The sequence below is a fragment of the Leuciscus leuciscus genome, assembly GCF_965113295.1.
Source record: "Leuciscus leuciscus genome assembly, chromosome: 2".
Classification (NCBI taxonomy): Eukaryota; Metazoa; Chordata; class Actinopteri; order Cypriniformes; family Leuciscidae; genus Leuciscus; species Leuciscus leuciscus.
The window spans coordinates 32,745,926-32,768,900 of record NC_138726.1 but is presented as its reverse complement, the minus strand read 5'-3'; the positions used below and the strand labels follow the sequence as shown (position 1 = coordinate 32,768,900).

The 22,975-nt window shown below is 37.0% G+C and overlaps 1 protein-coding gene across 3 annotated transcripts; it reads right to left on the bottom strand.

The window, feature by feature from the left end:
• Positions 1–6,427: 6,427 nt before the first annotated feature.
• nfx1 (nuclear transcription factor, X-box binding 1) lies at positions 6,428–22,186 on the bottom strand. Of its 3 annotated transcripts, none has more exons than XM_082162133.1 (24): positions 21,991–22,186; positions 20,519–21,448; positions 19,741–19,902; positions 19,194–19,286; positions 18,931–19,036; positions 18,566–18,637; positions 18,334–18,473; positions 18,133–18,232; positions 17,207–17,424; positions 16,358–16,455; positions 16,241–16,271; positions 15,565–15,647; positions 15,370–15,478; positions 15,120–15,239; positions 13,472–13,551; positions 13,058–13,288; positions 12,571–12,644; positions 12,209–12,307; positions 11,832–11,873; positions 10,212–10,307; positions 9,733–9,799; positions 9,490–9,635; positions 9,220–9,324; positions 6,428–7,799 (listed from the first exon to the last, which is right to left on the bottom strand). In XM_082162133.1, exons 1-24 carry the CDS (start codon positions 22,010–22,012, stop codon positions 7,784–7,786), a joined length of 3,240 nt encoding a protein of 1,079 aa, XP_082018259.1. In that variant the 5' UTR covers positions 22,013–22,186; the 3' UTR covers positions 6,428–7,783. The 3 variants fall into 3 exon arrangements, with proteins under 3 accessions (XP_082018259.1, XP_082018257.1, XP_082018258.1); XM_082162131.1 differs by having other exon boundaries at positions 6,428–6,560; XM_082162132.1 differs by having other exon boundaries at positions 6,428–6,560; positions 19,194–19,277.
• Between the last annotated feature and the right edge of the window lie 789 nt (positions 22,187–22,975).

The window sequence follows — 22,975 nt, the reverse complement described above, 5'->3', positions numbered from 1 at the left end:
AGGCCGGCTTCAAAATATACTGTGAAATGCAGATTGATTATTACACTACTCCTACTTCTATCTGGAAATGTGCAGCCCAATCCTGGCCCCTGTTTGCAATGTGTCTTGACCCCTGCTGAATTTAAATCAATGCCTGGACTTAAATTTGTTCATCTTAATGTTCGCAGTTTACTACCAAAAATGGACATGGTTAAAATTTGGATTGAATCTACAGATGCAGACATAGCGATAATTTCGGAAACTTGGTTGACGAAATCAATTACTAATGAAGATATAAATGTGCATGGGTATAATGTTTTTCGCAGTGACAGGCCGAAGAAAGGCGGTGGTGTAGCCATCTATGTTAAGTCAAGATTTGGTGCATCAGTTGTTCTGTCTGAGTCTCTCTGTAAGCAAATGGAGTTTTTGGCCTTAAATGTTGAAATATTTAAGTCCCTTTCAATAACTGTTGTGGGGTGTTATAGACCTCCATCGGCCTCCAGGGAGGGTTTATCATCTTTAAAGCTTCTTTTGTCCAGATTAAACTATAGGGAACTTTTACTGGCCGGGGACTTGAATTGGGACTGGCTAAATGTTGTTTCTGATGAATTTAAATCTTTTTGTGATTCTATCAGTCTTAGCCAGTTGGTAAATGTACCTACAAGGCCTAATCTCAAAAATCCAGATAAATCTACTTTAATCGACTTGATTCTAACAAATGTCCCTCATAAATTTGTATCCATGGGTGTCTTTTGTAATGATCTGAGTGATCATTGTGTTATTGCTACTTCGAGAGGCAGTAAAATACCCAAATGTAAATCGCAAATTATTAGAAAGAGGAATTTGAAAAACTTTAATGAACAAGCCTATCATCATGATCTATCTTTGATTAACTGGGGGGACAGCTAGGCCTGTTGCCTGACGTTGAGCTTGCCTGGACACTTTTTAAGGAGAATTTTGAGAAAATTGTAAATAAACATGCTCCTTGGACAAAGCATAGAGTGAACAGGGGCGGGTCTACCCCAGGTGCCCCCCCCTATAAGATGGCTTGTGATTGGTTCATTTTACGACCAATCAGTTTTATAGACTCTACTGAAGTTTACTTCAAAGAAGTGCAGCGCCAGATAAACAACGGTCGTCGCAGACTTGGACTTTTACTTTATCAATCAAGAGTGGGAAGTCAAGACACCAAACAAAGAGCTGCCAGTCACCACCGAAACAGAAGTTTTAGTTCCAGCTGTTTTAGTTGAGGTCTGCCTTTTTCGACTGTTTTCCTCTCTTTCTGCTACTGTTTTTACAGTGCTGCCAACTCTCACGCATTCTCCGTGAGACACGCAATTTTCATACTCTCTCACGCCACACATCCATTTTCTCACGCACAGAAAAATCGCGAAGCAAAGAGGACACGGAGACCGACAGACTAGACAGAGCAGGTTACTTATGATATACAAAAATCTCAGCTCAGATTCTGTCAATTTTATTACGAAATTCAAACAATAAATACCGTTTTGGCGCTTGTAAATGCTACGTGACAGATAGTAATAGCTAATAGTAAAAAAACATGATTGAACACTGAAAGATACAGTACAACTTACCGAAATGTATATTCCTCATACATAATATCGATCAATCAGTGTTTTTCATCAGTGAAGAGGTCAATAACATAGCAGAACAATTGTCACATTTACCTCAGGAAAGCCATAATGAACATAATATAGGCTATAGCACATAGTTGGCAAGAAAAAAAAAATAGCTATAGAGTATTTAGCTAAATATGTGTTCTATATTACATATTTATTATATTTTTACTTATATCATTAAAGTTATTATAATAATAAAAAAACGCATTATATTTAATTTGAGTTATTTTTAACCTTAAATAATAGCCTACTACCAGCTGATAGGGCAGTATGTTTACAGCATTAGGTGAGTTGTTTTTTTCTTGAGGAAAAATAACGCCTATCTTGTGTAGCCTACCTAATATGTATCCAAATAAGTCAATATTAAATCAAATCACAATAATTGAATTGAATTGAAATAATAAAAAAGCGTAGCTTACCAGAAATTGTATCATGTAAACATTGTAACATTAACATTGTAATAATAAAATTCAGTTTAGTTACTAAAATGTTAGTGACAATGTTAGTAAAATGTTTTTTTTATAAAACATTTTATAAAACATTATGTGTTGTTTTCTTTTGAACTGTTACAGTGCTAAAACTTTAACTCTGTGTTATTCAGCTTTTTTGTAATTTAATCTGAAAGAAATGTTGAATGAAACACTATGATGTTTTGACCAAACCATTTGAATTATTACAGTGGGGGAAATTTTTTATTTATTAATTTATTATTATTTGAAAGAGATTGTGAATAAAACTACTGTATATTGTAATGGCCAAACTACTTATTAAAAGAAAATAATTGACATCGTTTCTGCTTCTGGGAATTTAAAATTGCTCATTATTAAAAATTGTTTTTATTTGATAAACTTGTTAGTTTTATGAAAACACAAAAAATAATAAACACTGGCTCTCAAATTTAACTTAATGGATATATACAGGGATGACAAAAAACTAAATTAATCAAAATGTGCTTTATTACTACATTTGTTTACAAGTAACTTTATTCAAGTTAAAAAAAAAAAAATCAATAGGATTTACGTAATATACTGTAGAATTTAGCTCTTTTTTTTGGTCACTGGCGGCCACCCCGTTTGGAGGCAGTGCCCCAGCATGGCCCCCCCACTGAAAATGCTCTAGACACGCCCCTGAGAGTGAAGGGACGGGAAAACCCTTGGTTTTCTCCAGAGTTGTCAGACATTATCCATCAGCGAAATGTGGCATGGGCTAAAGCTAGAAATGGTGATTCTGCCACTGACTGGTCCATTTTCAGACAACTAAGAAATAAATGTACCTCTCTTATCAAAAAGGCTAAATCAGAATATTATTTATCAGTCACAAGTGAAAACCTCAATAATCCACAGAAATTTTGGAAAGTCATCAAGTCTCTTTCTGTGAATAAAAGTAATGAAGCCCTCCCAAAATTTGTCTTAAAAAACTCTCTCCCAGTCTACGACAGAGTTAATGTCTTAAATTGCTTTAATGAGCATTTTGTATCAGTTGGTTCTCTGTCCGAGTCGACAGGAGTAGTCGCTGTCACTCCATGCACATACTCCCCAGTGTTTTCTGGAGAGCCTTTCAATTTTGTTTCTTTTACTGTGCAGCAGGTGCATGGAGCTCTTAAAGCGTTAGATCACAGAAAACCTCCTGGACCAGATTTAATAGAGCCTTACTTTTTGAAAAAGGCGGCTGATTTTGTTGCAGAGCCCCTCACAATTCTTTTTAATCTGTCAATTCAAAACAATGAAATACCATCAGTTTGGAAGTCAGCTTTTGTTATTCCCTTGTTTAAAGGAGGTGATCCAGCAGTTTTAACTAACTATCGGCCTATATCTAATTTGTGTGTTTTGTCAAAAATTTTAGAATCCCTTGTTTCAGACCAAATAAAAGAGTTTTTATACTCAAATGAACTCCTTTCCAAACTGCAATCAGGCTTCAGGAAAAAGCACAGTACCATCACTGCTGTTACAAAAGTAATTAATGACATACTTGTCGCTCTTGATAGAAAGCAATTCTGTGCATCACTTTTTCTTGATCTGTCGAAAGCTTTTGACACAGTGGACCATGCTGTTCTAAAGCATAGGCTTCTTTGTCTGGGATTGTCTGATTGTGTAGTTTCCTGGTTCATGAATTATCTGAGTGACAGGACTCAGTGCATTAAATGTGATGGTCTATGTTCTGCATTAGTGAAGGTCCACAAGGGGGTGCCACAAGGCTCAATATTAGGTCCTCTCTTGTTTATTATGTATATAAATGAACTAGGCCACAATGTGTCGGATGCTAATATGCATTTGTATGCTGATGACACGATTATTTATTGTTTTGGATCGTCCCCAGCTAAAGCGGTTGAGTCTTTGCAGAAAGCTTTTAATGTGGTTCAACGCACACTTATGCAGCTTAAACTGGTTCTCAATGCTGATAAGACCAAACTGATGCTGTTAAGTAATACTAAGAAGGTTTCTCAAGCTCCTCCTCCTGTGTTCACTTTGACCGGAAGTGTCATAGAGGTGGTTCATTCTTATAAATACCTTGGTATCTGGCTTGATGATGCTCTCACTTTTAAGCCTCATATAGACAACCTTGTGAAGAAACTCAAACTTAAACTGTCTTTTTTCTTTCGAAATAAATTTTGTTTTTCTTTTAAAGCTAAAAAGCAGCTAGTCACTGCAACATTTTTATCTGTCTTAGATTATGGAGACCTGGTGTATAGGACCGCTTCAGCACAATGTCTGTATAAGATTGACACTGTTTATCATGCGTCTCTGAGATTTATTACGAATTGTAAAAACTTGACCCATCATTGTGAATTATATTCCAGAGTGGGATGGCCATCGTTGTCCAACAGGAGATCAGGGCATTGGCATATTTGTATCTATAAGGCCATGCTTGGTCTGTTGCCATCCTACATCTGTAGTTTAATCACATGGAGAAGTGTTGGTTCTTATTCATTGCGATCAAATGATAACTTGCTGCTCTTTGTTCCATTTGCCCGTACAGAACTGGGAAAAAGGGCTTTTGTCTACTCCGCTCCTTCTGCATGGAACTTTATGCAAAAAGACTTGAAATTATCTGAACTTATTTCCTTAAATGCTTTTAAGTCCAGATTGAGAGAACCTGAAATGACCTGTTTAAATTGTAAATGTTTTTAATTATTTGTATTGTATAACTTTTATAAATGTAATTGACTGTGTTTTTGCTGCCTTTTGGCCAGGACTCCCTTGAAAAAGAGGTTTTTAACCTCAATGGGACCTTCCTGGTTAAATAAAGGTAAAAAAAAAAAAAAAAAAAAAAAAAATCTTCCAGTACCCTACTCATGTAAATATCATCCTCGGGAGAAACTTTCCATAAACCTAAAGATGTTTCTTGAAACAAGTAGACGTTGACGTCAGGGTCACTAAATTATGATGGAACATCACAATATCATTCATGTTTGGATAAAGCTACATAATCCCAAAGCCTGGAAAGCAGAATATGGACAAGTTTGAGCCACTACTGTTGTGCACAATTTTACACTTAAGTCACATGAACTACAGAAATCTGTGCTTTCAGAAGTATTTATTGAGGCTGAGATGCAATTATTTTCACCTTCTTTAACAAGGTACGGTAAAATGAGATTCCTACCAGCAATCTTCCTGATGCTGATGTCCAACTTTGCTTCATTAACATTCACTCTTAATCACTCCTGACAGATGTCAAAGTCTAGTCTCAAAATACAGATGCAGTGTTAGGCACAGTTACTTTTTAAAAGTAATGCATTACAATATTGTGTACCCTAAAAAAGTAACTAATTGCTTCACTTAGTTACTTTTTATGAAAAGTAATGCATTACATTACCTTTACTTTTTCTCATCTGGGCTAGGTTAGCTTGTTTGTTTTATAACAACAAATGGCAAATGTAAAGGCCCTTTCACATCAAAAGTGAAATGAATAAGCCTCGGGCTGAAGAAAATGCAAATTCATGTCTGTACAGTGAAGAGAGCAGTTCAAACAAACATTTCTGTGCTGCCATTCTGGACCACAGAAGAATAGGACCACAGAAGAATAGGACATAGAAGAAGAAAGTTCAACACTCTTACTTAAGCAAGAAAAAAAAAAGAAAAAAAAAGATAAAAGTAACACAAATGTGATATTTATCTAAAGTAATTTTTGCCTATTAGTTTGGGTGAATCAGATCATCGTAGGTCAGCAGCAAAGACACTGGCTAATAAAGTGAGATTAAATACAAGTTTATTTGTATTATTTAACAATTATTGCTGTTCGCGTAATATTCTGAATTAGCATTTCACTGTTTTTATTCATTTTGAGAGAATTTATATATATATATATATATATATATATATATATATAACTAAAACTAAATATGTGCACTGTGATCATGATGGTTATTGTAGTTCTAGACTAAAAGTGAGAAAGCATTTACTCATCTTACTTGCACAAAAACAGATTCAGTATTCCTCAAAATGGATAAAAACAGTGAAATGCTAATTCAGAATATTACACAAACTGCAACAAAAAAGAATTATATATAATATAAAATAATAATGCATTACATATACATATATATATATATAAATTAAAGTAATGCATTACTTTATTAGTTACTTGAAAAAATTACATATCTCACATTACTTGTAATGCGTCACCCCCAAAAATTCAAATACATCCAGTATTTTTATTTGTTTTTAACTTGTGCACAGAAACCATATTCATTTTAACTCCTATATGTTTGCTCTTTGGTAAACCTAACAAACATGTCCATAAATCACAGCTGTAGATTCTCACTTTCTTTGTGTTCAGAACTGTGACACTATAGTGAAAAGAAGTCTATGGACTTTGGACAGTTTTATTTTGTGATTGTTATTACAGTGACTATTCAAAACTCCATATCAATCCTGCACATCAAAATAATCAATTGTGGGCTCCTCTTTAGATGTTTTCATCCAAGCGTTACTATTGTCAGCCCTGAAACAAATGTGAATAAATAACTTTATTAGTTATGATACACTTTACACTCAACAAAACCATTCATATTACATTGATAAACAAAATGAATGGGAAAAAACATCTGTCCAGGCCATACCAATAAGTATTATTTACTATGAATGGCAAGAGAGTGTGGATTTACCAGAGGACTTTAAACAGTCCACATCATAACAGTATCAAAAGCTCATATAAATAATCAAACTGATAATTTACGATAGGGCCTTATAGAGTAATCATATACACTACCGTTCAAATGTATGGGGTAAATAAGATTTGTGTCAAATTTTTTATCAACAATGATGCATAATAGGGCTGCACGATATCGGAAAACTGACATTGTGATAGTTTGTTTTTCAGCGATATATATTCCGACATGAAAACAATTTCACCAGATGATTTGATTAGCTCTATTTGTAAAGAATTAATCATTCTAGAATGACTGGGGTAATTTTGTAGGAGAGAGCATCTGCATAGAAAATAATAAACAAATTTCAAGCAAAGATACAATAGAACAAGTATAGAAGTATAGTGCTTTATGTTTTTCAGGTAAATCTAACTGTATTCAGGTACAGACATTGAATACTCAAATGCAAATTAACACTGTATAGTTTTCACTGTATAAATTAAATTAAATATAATGAATTAATACAGTTTATCTTTGTTAAAGATAGTCTCTTTTGTTGTTTGATTAACATTGGTGGTCACAAACAGCTGCGGGTATATTAGGCTGCTGTCACTTTAAGACATAACCTACGGTGTTTACGTAGATATTTGCGGAAACAGACATTTTGACTTAATTTTGTGTGCACATGTCCGTTCAAAACCAGAGAAAGAGACTGGTGTCTGCGCGGCTCTGTGCGCGCTCACAGAAAACAGCGCACAAGTTCCAGTCTTCTTGCGCTTGATGTTTAAACTGACAGACAGGACTAAAAACATGTGCAAGTGATAAACTTTCACTCTATGATGGTTAAACTTTGCAATTAATCCCCGAATCACATGCGTTCCGAACCGGAAACAATCAATTACGATCCCTATACTTGACATCGCACATCCTGCGATGTGACTATCACGAATGTGCACATCGCAATATCGATGCTAAAATGATATATCGTGCAGCCCTAACGCATAACATGGATCAGTAAAGACATTTATAATGTTACAAACAATTTCTATTTAAAATAAATTATCTTGTTTGGAACCTTCTATTCATCATAGATTCTGAAAAAAAAAGATCACATTTCCACAAAATTATTAGGCAGCATAACCGTTTTCAACATTGATAATAATAAGACATGTTTCTTGAGCAGCAAATCAGCATATTAGAATGATTTCTTAAGGATCAAGTGACACTGAAAATTCAGCTTGGCACAGTGCCGGCCCAAGCCTTTTGGGGGCCCTAAGCAGAACTTGATTTGGGGGCCCCCTCCCACCACGCAGAGTCACCTGTGCTTGACGATTATTGACACAATGTCACGCTATAATGTTACATTATAAATTAATACAATGATGTTATGTATTAATACAAAATAAATACTTAATAAAAAAATAGATACTTAAAGTTTTAACTTTTTCTTTACTCTTTTACTAACTCTTGGAAACTTCTGAAAACAAACTGTCGCAAAACATATAAAAAAATTATTTGCTAAATATCCTCCAACGTTTTGCAACACTTTGCAGTTTGAATGATGTCTTGTATGAACATGACGGAGTATGTTTTTATGTTTCCACTGTTCGATCGCGCCCGCGACTCACACACACACACACACACACACACACACACACACACACACACACACAAACACACAAACACACACAACATAACATATTCCAGCTTTGTAATCTTCCACTGTGATGTTTCCAAGCAAATTTTTGCGCGTGTGAAGAGGATGATTTTTTCCGTCGATATTGGAACGTAAGTGAAGTACAAAGCCTATGATAAAGAATAGTTTACCATCCAAATCCATCGCGAATTTTTAAACATTTTGATTCTAATGAGAGAGATACGTGAGCCCAACGCCGCTTACTTTCACTTTCGCTTCAAATTATTTCGTTTTGGCTCGTTTATAGTTTTTTTTATTCTTGTTCTGTTCTGAATATCATTACATTTAAAGGATAAATCATTGATCAAATCAAATTTTTGTGACATGGCTTAACATTACCGTGACTTTGCGCACAAATTGTCTTATTTATGCACACGAGGTTATGCGTATGACTCAAACACTGGCCGACACAGCAGCAGTTGTAGGCAGGTATATTGATCATGAAATCAGAATTTTCTTGTCTTGAATTATTAATCCTTTCATTCATTTATGTCACTTGTTTAAGTTAATTAATATGTAAAAAAATAATAATAATAAAAATAAAAAAACTCGATTGGGGGCCCCCTAGTGGCGAGGGGGCCCCAAGCAGCCGCTTAGTTCGCTTATGCCTCGGGCCGGCCCTGGCTTGGCATCACAGGAATAAGTTATACTTTTAAAATATATTCAAACAGAAAACTCTTATTTTTGATATATTTTATTACTATTTTACTGTATTTTTTATTAAATAAATGCAGCCTTTGTGAACATAAGAGACCTCTTTCAAAAACAAGAAAAAATTTATCGTAAAAATTTTTAAACAGAAGTGTGTGTGAACGTACTTGCTGTTGTGTTGTTTGATGTGGGCAATGGGAGGAGGGGCTCTGGAAACAGTTTCCCTTTCAATCAAAGCAGCCAGACTAGTGTTAGGACATGCTGATTTCCCCCTGAAAACACAACATATAGAACAATCATGTTCAAGAGTACCCAGTGCTACTCACAGGGCATATGTCAGCCTCAAAGTTTACTTGTGTTTGCTTTTATGCTTACCAAAAGAATAGTTTTTAATATTACAGTTGAAAGCCTAATCTAAAATTGTAGTTTTTGCTGACCTGATAGCAGTGACCACTACATTACGCTTGGGTTCGCTGTCATAGCTGACACTTTCCACACCATATGCCTCAGCTAGCTCATGGATAATTCTCCGGTGTTCACGCTTCATAGGTGGGAAACAATGACTCCTTTTAGATGGTTTACCCTGAGGAAAAACACAATTACAGAGCTCTGAAAAATTATGTTTGAATAGTCGATTTTAAAAGAACTATTTATGGTGTGATCATTAGTCTACATCTTACCTTATTAGCCAATTCAACTAAATTTTTAATCTCTTCCTCAACTTCACTGACGAACTTGAAATCTTTCCTGTATTAAAAAAAATCCTAAGTGTGAGTGATAAGGCCTTCCCTGGGCTCTGTAGTAGACTAAACATTTAACATTTGTGTGTATATTCTACACTTCAAACACTTGCCAATGCTTTAGTGCACAGTTACTACTGCTGTTGAGCCATGAGACATTAATTAAAGAATAAGAATTTGTTCATTTTAAAAGAAGGATATGATCCCAATTTCTATGTTCGGAGCATGGATCCTTTTGAAGCATTTGGCAAGTAATAGAACTTATTAAGTGTGGTGAATAAAACTGCAAGACTGCTTTCAAGAATGCAACAGAAGTATTTCAGTAAAATGGTTGGTGTCTTCATCATGATGTCTCATACTGCCATGCCATAGATTTATTCTGTTGATGCATTCTTGCACTATTTTTAAATTTGAACCACCTTGCATCCTCTTTGAGGGAGTCAGTAAATTTGGAAGATGTTGACTTGTTGAAGGGATCCACTGTGTGATCAATCTGCAGGGCCTCAGCCAGCCGTCTAGAGGCAAAACAGAAAACATCAAAACCAGCGCACTCACATAGACACATCTAGTAATATATACAGGCACAGATAGAGGGAAATTATGTGTAAGGTTGTGTTCACACTTGTAGTTCAGTTCGCTTGGTCCGGACCAAAAAAACAAAACAAAAAACAAAACCTGTAGTCCTGGTCTACTTAGCATTCACATTTGCATTTTAACACCGAACAAAGGCATAGGGATATATTCACAACTTCACACATTAACTGACAGGAACACGTTATCATTTCATTCGGACCGAATGCAATAATTTAACAAACATTTTACGGTCCTACATTTAAAGCCCCATAACTGTCATTTGAAGTACAACATAAGGTTTGGAAAACTTCACCTTAATTATACACGGTGCAAGCAGGTTCAATCAAAGTCTTCTAACAAAACAAGATCGGCCACTTTAAATAATAAACGAATTGTAATTTAGGCATTTATTCATAAACATTGATCAAATTAAGTGTGCGCGCTGTTTAAGTGATTATATGCAACACCCTGAAGTCATTCCCTTAGTTAAAGGGATAGTTCACTTTGAAATAAAATTTTGGTATGTTTTAGCTTACCTCAAGGGCATCCAAGATGTAGGTGTCTTTTTTTCCGCAGTAGTTTCAATTTTTATATTTTTAGGTCAAACCGTTCTTGTCTGTCAGTCATATAATGCAGGTCAATGGTCACTGTCTCAAAGAGCATGCACAGAGTCCAAATTAAAACAATTCCCCATCGTCCAAATTAAACAATTCCCCATCGTAAGTACACATTGATGGCCTAAGACACGAAACGAGCGGTTTGTGTGAGAAAACGAGAAAATATATACGCTAGATGTCGCATTGGCTACAGTTTCGTTCCAATGAACTGCAGTAGCCAAGGCGACTTCTATTGTATATATTTTCTCGTTTTCTCACACAAACCGCTCGTTTCGTGTCTTAGGCCATCAATGTGTACTTACGATGGGGAATTGTTTAATTTGGACGATGGGGAATTGTTTTAATTTGGACTCTGTGCATGCTCTTTGAGACAGTGACCATAGACCTGCATTATATGACTGACAGACAAGAACGGTTTGACCTAAAAATATCAAAATTGAAACTACTGCGGAAAAAAAGACACCTACATCTTGGATGCCCTTGAGGTAAGCTAAAACATACCAAAATTGAATTTCAAAGTGAACTATCCCTTTAAGGGGAAATCACACCTTAAGTCTCATACTTGAAGAAAACACTTGAGGTGCTTTATGCAACCGGGCACTGATGCCTGTACCGAACTTTGATGGGCAACATTGATGAGAAAAAACAGGTATTCCTGAGCATTCTATTCTTTTTAAGGTCGCATCTTATGACATCATGTCCAGTTTTTGGTTCGTTTACATGTCTTTGGTCCATGTTGTGTTCATATATTTCGCAATAACAGAGCATTACACCAGGGTTTGTTTTAATCTAACCAAACATGCCAAGTGTGAACACACCCTAAATAAGCCTTTTTCATCTCGAGTTCACCTGTTCCTCTCCAGTGTGGCGCACTCTTGATCACACTCCAATCTGAATAAGAGAACGTCCAAATAAAAAGGTTACTCCACAACTGTAGCATATTACAAAGCATACTTCAAACTTCTGGAGGTAAAAGTTATTAAAATGGAGTTCCATACAGTATGAAGTTACCAGCCACTGGAAATGTATCACCAAAAACAGTTTTTACTTGCATTTTGTGCTTGGTGAGTGTCAAGTTCCCTGCTCTCCTTCAACTTTGAACTTGTCAGAAACAGCAAAGATCACTAATGCTGTCATTCACATAAGGTAAACGCTGACCCACAGACTACTCTTCTGGACGACTAATAAAAACAAGCAGTCTAGCAAGCTTTAGTTTGTGAGTATACCTGGCCTTTTTCTGCTCCTTCTTTGTGAGCTGTCCAATATCAACAGACTCTCCCAGCTGCATATCTGACAGCTTACTGGCCACAGCAATAGCTGCATATCTGCAGAATACAGAGATGAAAATTGTGTTTGACTTCTGATCAGCAAGAATGTTTGACATTGCTAGCAGCAGTCTTATTTGCAAATGTATATGTATCGGCTTGCTGTGACTGCACACAATTAGTGTTTAGCGGGGCGGAAAGAATAAGAAAGAAAAGAAACTGCTGGGGATTTAGCCAAATTAATCAACACAAGGCTTAACTCACTACTAAACTAAATTACACTAAATGTCTATGAAGGCTTTGATAGCTTGACGTGTTTTAACCTTTGGTAGGAACTGGCTGCATCAGCACAAGGGACAGTCTCTTTCTTGCGGCCACAGTCACACTGCAGTGCCACCTAGAGATTGAAAATAGGAAATAAGTGTGAGCATAACGTAAGGGTCACCATTTTGATTATTTTTTTGGTAAAGAATAATTGTGTACCGAAAATGAAAGCGTTTACGAAAAAAATGTTTATGGCTTAGGAGCAATACTTCTTTGATCAGTTTTCCACACTTGAAAACAACAAATAATCTGAAGATTAATTGTGATAAAGATGTTAAAACCATAATTGACTGCTTCATCCCAATACTTTATATAGTCTATAACGTTTGTCTGGTGAGCATGTGCCAGACAACAAGAACCCTGCAGCTGAGGAATCAGGGAATCAGATCAGGCTACGGTGGAGGAAACAAAGGACCGCTTTGAGCAATAACTGCATGTTCCATCAATAACCAACTGAGTAGATTTAGGAAGAGGGAAAGGCTGTACCTTGGCACTGCAGATATTGGGAGGACAGGGGATTCCTGGATGGCAGGGAGCAGCACAGGGGTGCCCACAGCCAGGTTTAGGCTGAGTGCATGGCTGCTTACACTCTCCGTCTGCCTGGCATTCCCCACGGTGGCATATCCTCTTACACCGATGAGAAGTACAAGGTAAGAGCTTCTCACACACTAAACCACATGAGATGTCCTGTAGGTGGCATGGGATATTACTCCTTTGCTAGGGAGAAAAGTGAAAATGCTGATGATTTGGAACTTTCCTTGAACAGAGTGCTAAATAGGATTTGATAGGAAATGTATTGCATTTAAAACTACCCACTTTTCAAATGCTAAGCTTAAAATGTAAAAAAAAGAAAAAGAAAAAGAAAAAAGACGACTGGCTTGTTTTAAACCGTATTTTTACCTCATGATTACCCATGCACCACTTCTTAGTGAGGTAGGTACAGGGAGGACATCTCTCATCACTATGGCATGAATGGAACACTATGAGAAAAGCATATAAACAAAACCGTTAGCTGCACAACCTTTACAATTCATATTACTTTTCAAAGGTTTAGGGTAAGCAAGAAAATAATACTTTCATTATGCAAGGGAACATTAAGCTGATCGAAAGTAAAGACTTTTACATACAAAATATCTCAAATAAATGCTGCTCTTCAACTTTCTATTCATCAAAGAATCCTGACAAAATATATCATGGTTTCCACAAAATTATTAAGCAACACAACTGTTTTCAACATTGATAATAAGAAATGTTTCTTGAGCAGCAAATCAGCATATTGATTTCTGAAGGATCATGTGACACTGAAGACTGGAGCAATGATGCTGAAAATTCAGCTTTACCATCACAAGAATAAATTGCCCTTTTAAGTATATTAAAATAGAAAACAGTTATTTTAAAGCTGCAGTCTGTAGTTTTTCCTCTTTGTCGCCATCTCTGTTTGAAATCTGCAGTTGCAGTTATTCGCAGAATTATCAACTTTACGTGGGTTGTGCCTCGGCTTGGCACAGCGCGGATGAATGCAATGTTTTGAGGAGAATGTGCGGCTGTCAGTCACCGTGCCGGTGTGGATACTGTCATTCACAATCACAGATTCTACTTTTTGGAAGTATGACCAACATAAGATGTCATCTGAACAAGTAACTAACATCCACTTTTGTTCTGACCAACTAAGGGGAAAAAAAGCAATGCAGTAAATCGCACTGATTAAATCTAACGATCGCTTATCATATCACGTCAAACCGTGCAAATCATACTTTGTTCTCAAGTTGTTAATGTTAACAACATCAGCACTGCGTGACTACATTTAATGCCCTTCTGATATTAATCCTTGTTTTCGCATGGGCCGGATGCAGTCTCTTTTTTTCTGTAGCTACTCCGAAGTCTTTTGCATTTTACAACGGGTGAATCTCCAGTTGTCACTGGTGATTGTCGTTTGAACCTTACTGGATCCGCCATCAAATTGATAAGTTTAATTATATCAAGTGCTGTGAGAAAATGCTATAAATCTCCACCTCCAACATCCTCACACGCAATATTGCCTACTAGCCGGGACTCCTTCTTTATGTGGACAGATGTGACATCATGACGCAAAGACATGCTTGAATTTCCCACGGAAATCCACCAGTACCACTGGAATTAAAAACATTATCACAAGCTTACCGTTTTGAATCGAGCTAAGGCAAGCTGATAGTTTTGAACACTGGCTGGTTATGTACTTGCTCAAAAATTTATTTGGGATAATTTTAAATCCAAAAAAGTTACGGAATGCAGCTTTAATTTTTACAATTATTAGAAAATATATCAGGAAGTATTTTTAAACAAATAAATGCATCCTTATGCAACGTAATTCAAGTTTATGATTCAGTTCATCATTTACGTTAGTATGTTTCAATGTTTACAATTGTATCTGAACTGAAAAATGTTATGCGTGGGAACGTACAGACTAACAACTTTCATAATCATCAATATACAGTATTTGTGTATAAATCTATCTTCACATATATCTGTTACTGAGTATATCTGTGATTTTCTGAGCAGGCAGGAGTACCTGGGTGATCACAATCATGACTCCGGGTACACAAGTTTTTACATTCAGGAGGTCTGGTTCCACAAGGGATGGGCGGGAAGAGCACAGTCTCCCCACAGAAGCATGCCAACTCGTCAAAGCCTTAGAATAAACACACACAATGCTGATATGAAGAAAAGGAATGGACATACATCAAGATGTTCTTGAAGGCCAGGCTCTTTAGCTAAAGTGAGATTCAATACACAGGTGTCACCCTGGTGGTAAAGCTTACTGGTTTGCCAACAAGGCTGGCAGTTGCCACGGTGACAAAGGTCCTGACATCGGTGTAGACCGCAATTGAGCTTGTAGCCACAAATCATTGAGCACTTATGCTCCATATCCTGATAAAGACAGAGAATGTTTACTTAAACCGGTCTTCTTATTATTGCACCCAGATAAAATATTCATAAAAATATAAAAGACTCACCACACAACACAACTCTCCACACTTGTGCCTGCCGCAAGAGCGCTTCTTGATGCAGCGTTTCTCACAGGTAAACACCATGTCCTCTATAGAGGACAGTACATTAGCATTACATTTGCTACTCTGGAATAGTACATATAGGTCCAGATTTACTAACAGCTTGCACCAGTGCAAACCCTCTTATGGCATTAAAAAAGCTACAGTCAGGATTTACTAACGACCCGTCGTGAAAAATTAGAGCTGAAAAGGCATGGACAGTTATTTTTGTGGCTGACCTTATTGCATACGCATTTGTAGGAGGTTCCCTTTCAGATGGAAAATTGATGGGAGGAGAGTATTTAAATGAATCACGCAAGGTATTTTACTAAGGTTTGCGCTAGTCAATTTACTGGTATTTGCGCCATTATTTACCGCCCAAAAAAGCATGTCTTAAAACAGACGCTTATTTGCGCTGCTCTTGGTAGATTGCGTTGGACATTATGGAAATGATCCGACTGTGTCTTTGTTCTTTAATTTGTCAGTAGAACACACGCAGAACTTTCCACTACAATCTATGCTTTTTTGGAATTGCGCTTTCATGCTAATTTGCCCTGTTTAGAAAATCTGGCCCATAATGTGTTAAATAAAGTGTTAGTTACATAAATAACCGCCCTGTTATCACAATCACCCAAAGCCTTACCTTCAGTCTGAATCGCGGCACAAGGAACTTCCTTTAAAGAAAAAACAGAGTATGAATTACTTTTGAAGTTTTCAGAACTTCTCTGACTTCTGTGCAGCTGTACAATAGCAGTCCAACCTTGCTATTACTGCCACATCTGCATTTAATAGAAGATGTCAAAGAGCAGGGCCCACAGCTGTCCTCATGGCAGAGCTTTTCACACAAGTGGACAGAATCTACAGTAGATTAGACACAAGTGCAAAAGAAATATAAACATTTTGAACAGTTTTGTGTTGAAAATTTTACATTTCATGCTTTTGTAAGACAATTAAAATGTCAAATATTTACTCCCAACTGTAGACACGCTCTTTCCTTGAGTTTGAAATGAGCAAAAATGTAAATATTTAATATTCTACCACTATATAGTAACAAGATGAAAATAAAAAGTAGACTTTGTTCACTTATAACTAAGTCATAAACTATATAAATGTGTGTGTGACTCAAGAATACTCTGCTAGCTCTTTCCAAACAGGTTTCTCAAAACCTTTTCTTTCCTATTTTGACGTATATCCAAGTGAAATGGCTTTTGGAATAAAAAAAAGTAAAAAAAATGTAGGGCAGAACTTGATTTTGTCCATCGGAATTGATTTGATCATTGTCATTGCTAATTGCCTCGATCTCATGTGAGTGACAGGTTGCAGGAGGGGAGGAATTATTGGTCCCATATCAGAGAAGAGACGTTTTTGTGAGGGGTAGGGGAAGTTCATGTTTTTGATTAAAGATTACGAGGGCACATTCATTTAAAAAAAAACATTACATGCATAGATTATTTATATTAAACATATGAAATATTCCATGAAAAATACGATCTGTCAATTTTGATTTCATAGTGACTTTAACTGAGATCAGAAGAATAATTTTAACAACTAACTTATATTTCAGTTCGATGTATGTAAAAAAAAAAAAAAAAAAAAACCTGGCCCATACCATCATCTCCGCATGGCAGAGGCTTGTTGCAGGTCTTGCCACAGGAGGGGAGGGGGTCAGTACAGGTCTTTCTCTCAGGGTAGCCAAGATCTAGAAGCTTAGAGAGTGGAGTCTGTCCACACGAACAACTGAGTACCACTTTGGGGCTGAGTGCACACGGCTGGCACTGCCCAGGGTGGCATGGCTGCTGACAGCGATGAGACTGGCAGTCTAGCATCCTTGAGCAACAGATTGAGAGATGAGAGCTCACAAACATTAACTGAAAATGCATGCAAAATTAATGAATACAAATGTCTTTAGAAAAAGGTCAAAATTAAGTCATGAACACATTATTTGAAAAAAGTCTAAAACACAAGATAAGTTTGATATCAAGGCTCTGCATAGAGTAATGTTGTAAAATAATTTAAATCGGTGGCCGATTTATAACGGTAGATACGATTGACCGGTAGAAATTTGTCAATAGAGATTTTGGACTATCGTCTCTATCGCGGTTACGCTCATGTGACGATGCTGTGCTGTGCTTTGTTTAATTTACAAAGAAAAGACTATGCATAGTTTTTTTTTTATACATTTGATTACTTAATACATTTTAAGTAGTATTTCTAGTGCTTGAAGTTTTTCAGGTAGTTTTCTATTTCATTTGTGTCTTTGTTCTATTGTAGTTTGGTTTCTCACAGTTTACTTGTCTTCAGGAAGCTTGAGAGTTTTTTTAGGCTAGTATTAGTTGTTTTTTATATTAAAAATGGTGATAAGAATTATGACATTTCAATGGAATCAATTAAATTTTTTATATCATTACCTTATTTAAAGCAAAAATAACTATATCGTGATCTATATCGTTATCCTTTTTTACTCATATCATCATATCATATACACCACCCCTATGTCATACATTGATAAATGAGGAGATTTTACGTTCAACATACTTTCCACATGGCTTGCAACAGGAGAAATATCCTGATCCATCAAAATTCTTATGATCAGTTCCACATGCCACCTCCCTGAACACCACACCACAGAAGCAGGCTAAAAGGGTACAAATACATTGCTGGAGAATTACCACGTAGAACATTAGATTACTGTACAGACTCTGAAACCAATAAAATGACAAGGACTACTGTACTGACCTTGCTGGACACGAAGTCGGCAGGGTTGGCATGGCCCTGAGTGGCACATCTGGGCACAGGAGTGCTCTGAGCAGTTCAGAAGAGCCCCACAGACGTCTTCACAAAGCAAAGGTCCTGCCTGACTGCAACGCACCTGCTTACTGCACACACAAGAAAACGCTGTTGTTTAGCCTCCATATTTCTGGGTAAAGTATTTCATACAGAGTTAATTATAAATAGTTATAAATAGTACCTCATTCTCCCACAAATGCAGGATTTGGTGATAAAAGCAGGGCATTGTGGGCAGGGCCCAGGATGGCACAAGCTACAAAGCACAAGAGAAAGTCTTATGCAAGAATGTCAACACTGGATTGACCCATGTCATTACACTTATAAATATAGACAAAATCACAGCTGTGCAAACAATTTAAAAAGACACCGAGTTGTCTGAATGACTAGTTGTAATAACTCTTAAGAAAGCATGTAGCCTATATTAATTAAGCTGGTTTCAAATTCATTAGACATGTTTCTTATGGTGTGGTCACAGAGAAATTTTGGCAAATGTACACAGGCAAAAAAAGTCCACTGTTCATCGTTAATATATGGTTTTGTGCTTACATGTTACAGGGGTGATTGCATTCCGCTCCACTCCTCTTTTTCCCACACATATCTCCACAGCTATGAGGGATCTCAGTGCGCTGAAACTCAGGATTGGTCACCTTCCCTGTTCATTAAAATGAAAGGTGAATAAACAGAAATCTAGAGAACCTTCAGTTTTACAGCATTATCCATTAAAAAAATTAAGTAAAATTATAATTTCATATATTTCGAAAGATTAAGACAAAACATCATGTGAGGTGTAGAACAAAGAATAATCTTACCACAGAAGCAGGTATACACATTTGGGGCTTTCAGTGCCACATGCTGACATGCAGGACAACGCCAACCTTCACTGCCAATGCCATCTGTAAATATTTAACCATTTAAATTTGTTATTAAACTATGGTTACTGTTGTACAACAGACACTGCTGAGGGTTATCCCACTGTATTTGGCACTTGTTTTGTTTTTTTAAATCCTGTAAACAGTAGCCTGCCAGTATAGTAAGTTAAAGTCCATACTTGCAATTGTAATGCCACCAGGAAGCTATTTCAGGCATGCAGGACCAACTCCTATCTACTTTAAGTGGGAAAATACTGAAATCTCAATTTCTCAACAAAATCATATATTTGAAATAAACAATAAAATCTGACATAAACTGTTTCATAAATGTTGCTTCTTACACTCAAATAGCATTAAAAAGAGGATATTTCAGGGTGATCCTGCCAATGCACATAATGCAGTCCGAAGTGGGACTCTTCTAATGACTATATACTATATACAGTATTTGGTAATGTCCTCTATCCAAGGTGAGAGGCGGTTAACGTACCATAAGCTTGAGATGCAGGTGATCGAGCCCATTTCTTGATGCAGTTAAGGTGGAATACGTGGAAACAGCTCTGACAACTCCAAACCGGAGCCATAACCCGGATTACTTCACAACAGACCATACACTCATACTTTTCCTCTGTAAGCTGCTCAATTAGACAACCTATATAAATACACACACACAATGTTGAAGATGTTAAAAAGCTTGTCATTAAGAGAGACAGAAAAACTGTCAGACTCATTTGTCCATCATTAAAGGGATAATTTACAGCTGGCCAGATGGGCTTTTAATAAAGCATTTAAAAAAAAAAATGTATTGTGCTCAATGACTAGAAAAAATGGCTGTTGAATTCCCTTTTGCCACAAAAGTAGGAAAACTTCCAACACGCATAATGCACTGGGCACCACCACCCCTCCGTCCATCTGATTGTCAGAATGCATAAATGCAATCTTTAGTATTAACAAAAGCCTGGGACCTGTCAAAAGTAAGACGGATGATGCAAAATTACATGTTTTGTGTCAAATAAATGGGTAGATCTGACAACAGGTAACATGAAGGAGTGCACATTGTTCATTTACATATAGCCTAATACTGACTTTGAAAATCAGCAAACTTGTCCTTTAATTATCATACATTACCAATTATCATAATTATCAAGTATTTACAATCAGGGTGTACATTTACTGTAGGTTCTAGAGAAGTGACAATCATTTGTAAAAGTGCAACAACAAAACAATAAATTGTATTTGTGTGAACTTCCTGACCTAAAGCCCATCACCTGTCTGTGTTTCTTTGCTTTTGGGAGGCTCCATGCATTTCACCGGTCCTGTTCTTCGCTCATGCTCTCCACCTCTCCTCGGCACTGCATTCTGCAGTAGCGCCCGCTTCCCTCTTGCACCCTCTCTGTTCCTGTTGGACTCCTCATGTCTTTCATTGTCATCTTCTGCACCTCTCCTCTCCTCTCCTCTGATCTGAACAGGTTCTCTTTCTCTCCAGTTACCCTCAATCCCATGGTTAGGCATCGGCCCTTTCCTCTGGGAACTGGACTGTATGCGGCGGTCTCCACCTCTCCATCCCTTATGATTCCTCTGCTCAGGCTCTGGATGTTCATGAACTGCTGCAGGCTTTGAGTCTCCTCCAGCAGCCTGGTTTTCTTGGTTCTCCTCCCTATCCCTGGGCAAAGGCTCCTTTATCGATCTCTCAGCTCTTACTTTATTGGGCTTCTTCCGTCGGCTGTCTTGATAAGACTTACTTACATCTGCTTCCACAGTTGTTCTTTCCTTCTTCTCCTCATCTGTCGATCTGTTAGCAGTGGGTGTGTTAGGTCGCTTAGGACCACCAGCTCCACGGCCCCTTCCTGACCAGTCACTATCACTTCCACGTTTTGTCCATCTCTCACTCTGAGGCTGACGATCATTATTGCGCCCACCATCAACTCGTCCTCCTATTTGTCTACCTCTGCCTCTACCTCTTAAGCCTCCTCTGATGGCAAGGTCAGGAGTGGGTAATGTATTGCTGGCAGGGTTTTCAAACTCATTTTGACTGTGATCAGTCGCACTGAACTGTGTAAAGTGATGATGAGGCCTTACATGTTGAGCCCTCCAGTCCTGACTGTGGTCAAGCTGCCTGAAACTTCTCCTAGAGTGGGGCTGCTTGGCTTTAGCTTGCGGTATAAACTCAGCAGACTCTGGATTCAACTTTGATGTGTCTAAAAGTGAAGACAAATGGTTGACAGGATTATTTTCTGCCCTTTGACTTTATTACTATAGCATTATCTATATAGCATGATGCTTTGTTAGCACTGGACATTATGTACACTCTGATACTGACACAGCTTTTTTTGCAACATGCTGTAACGTCACATGGCAAAGAATAGACGTCACCTGCTTTTCTCTATAGTGTTAGAAGGTCTGTCGAGTGTCGACCAGATAGAAATATGATTCATGAATTTACTGACACACTTTCGTGCTTTTCAATTTTTAACCAAGTTCCTTCCACTTCGACCTTATGGACGTGACGTGATGTGACGATGACTGAATATTATTCTCTGAACTGTGAAATAAATCGCGTAAAGTTGTTACAAAACATCTCTTTATTTTATTTGATCAAATACTGAGATAATATTTCTGAGATAAAAGGGTGAGTTCACCGTCACATTCGTAAACACACACACACACACACACACACACACACACACACACTTTACTACAGCTAACGTTAGCTGTGAGTAGCCATAACCGCTTACGTTACCTGTAACGAAGGCTTCAGCCATTCAGCCGGAACTCAAGACAGTTTAGACGAGATTTTTTCAGGACTGCTGAGTATGAGATAATTACACCGAGAAGCCCACAAAAAAAGAGACACAGTTTATGAATGCCGGTATATTAGGAACTACACTGGACTGAGTTGGTACTAGTTGTACTGAAACTGTTTGTCCAATCAGAAGACAGAGGTCGCTGACAGAGAGACATGTGACTGTAGCGTCACAGGCTCACAGCTATGATGATGATGACTCACTTGATATTTTACGTCTCAAAATAGGCGAGATGTAAAATGAATTTAGTTATTTTTTGTACAATTTATGGTTTTCACTCCTAATTGTATGTACTATGTTACATTACAAAAATAAAAAGTCATTTTAAGAAAAATGTTAATCAATATTAATGTGATTAGAGACAGTTGCATTTACTGATCTGTATCAAATTATACAGATCAGTGGTTGCATTCAGTATTTTTCTGAAAATCATGCACTCACTTGAGATAAATAGGCCTACACCAGTAATATTAGTAGCTTAAAGGCATAGTTCACCCAAAAATGAAAATTCTGTCATTTACTCATCCTCAAGTTGTTCCAAACCTGTATACAAAAGAAGATATTTTGTAGAATGAAGAATACCTTATGGGCGATCACATGACTAGCAACATTTGACTCACTATTTAACAAACCTGTTTTTGCACTCAGCGGAATTAAGTAATAACTGCTGATTGTGATTAGAGCATTTATACAGTGACATTGTTACCTGCTGAGACCTACTGTAGCCTATCAAATATTTTTGCAATTAAAGTGCAACACTTTCTATGTCCCAACTCCAAACCCATAGAGGATTGTTACATTGTGTGCAGTTGCATGCCTTTATGTGGCCATAACATATTTACTTTGATGTACTATAAATACATACAATTTAATATAGCCTTTAAAGGCACAATGAAATCAAAATGTAATTTTTTGGCTTTT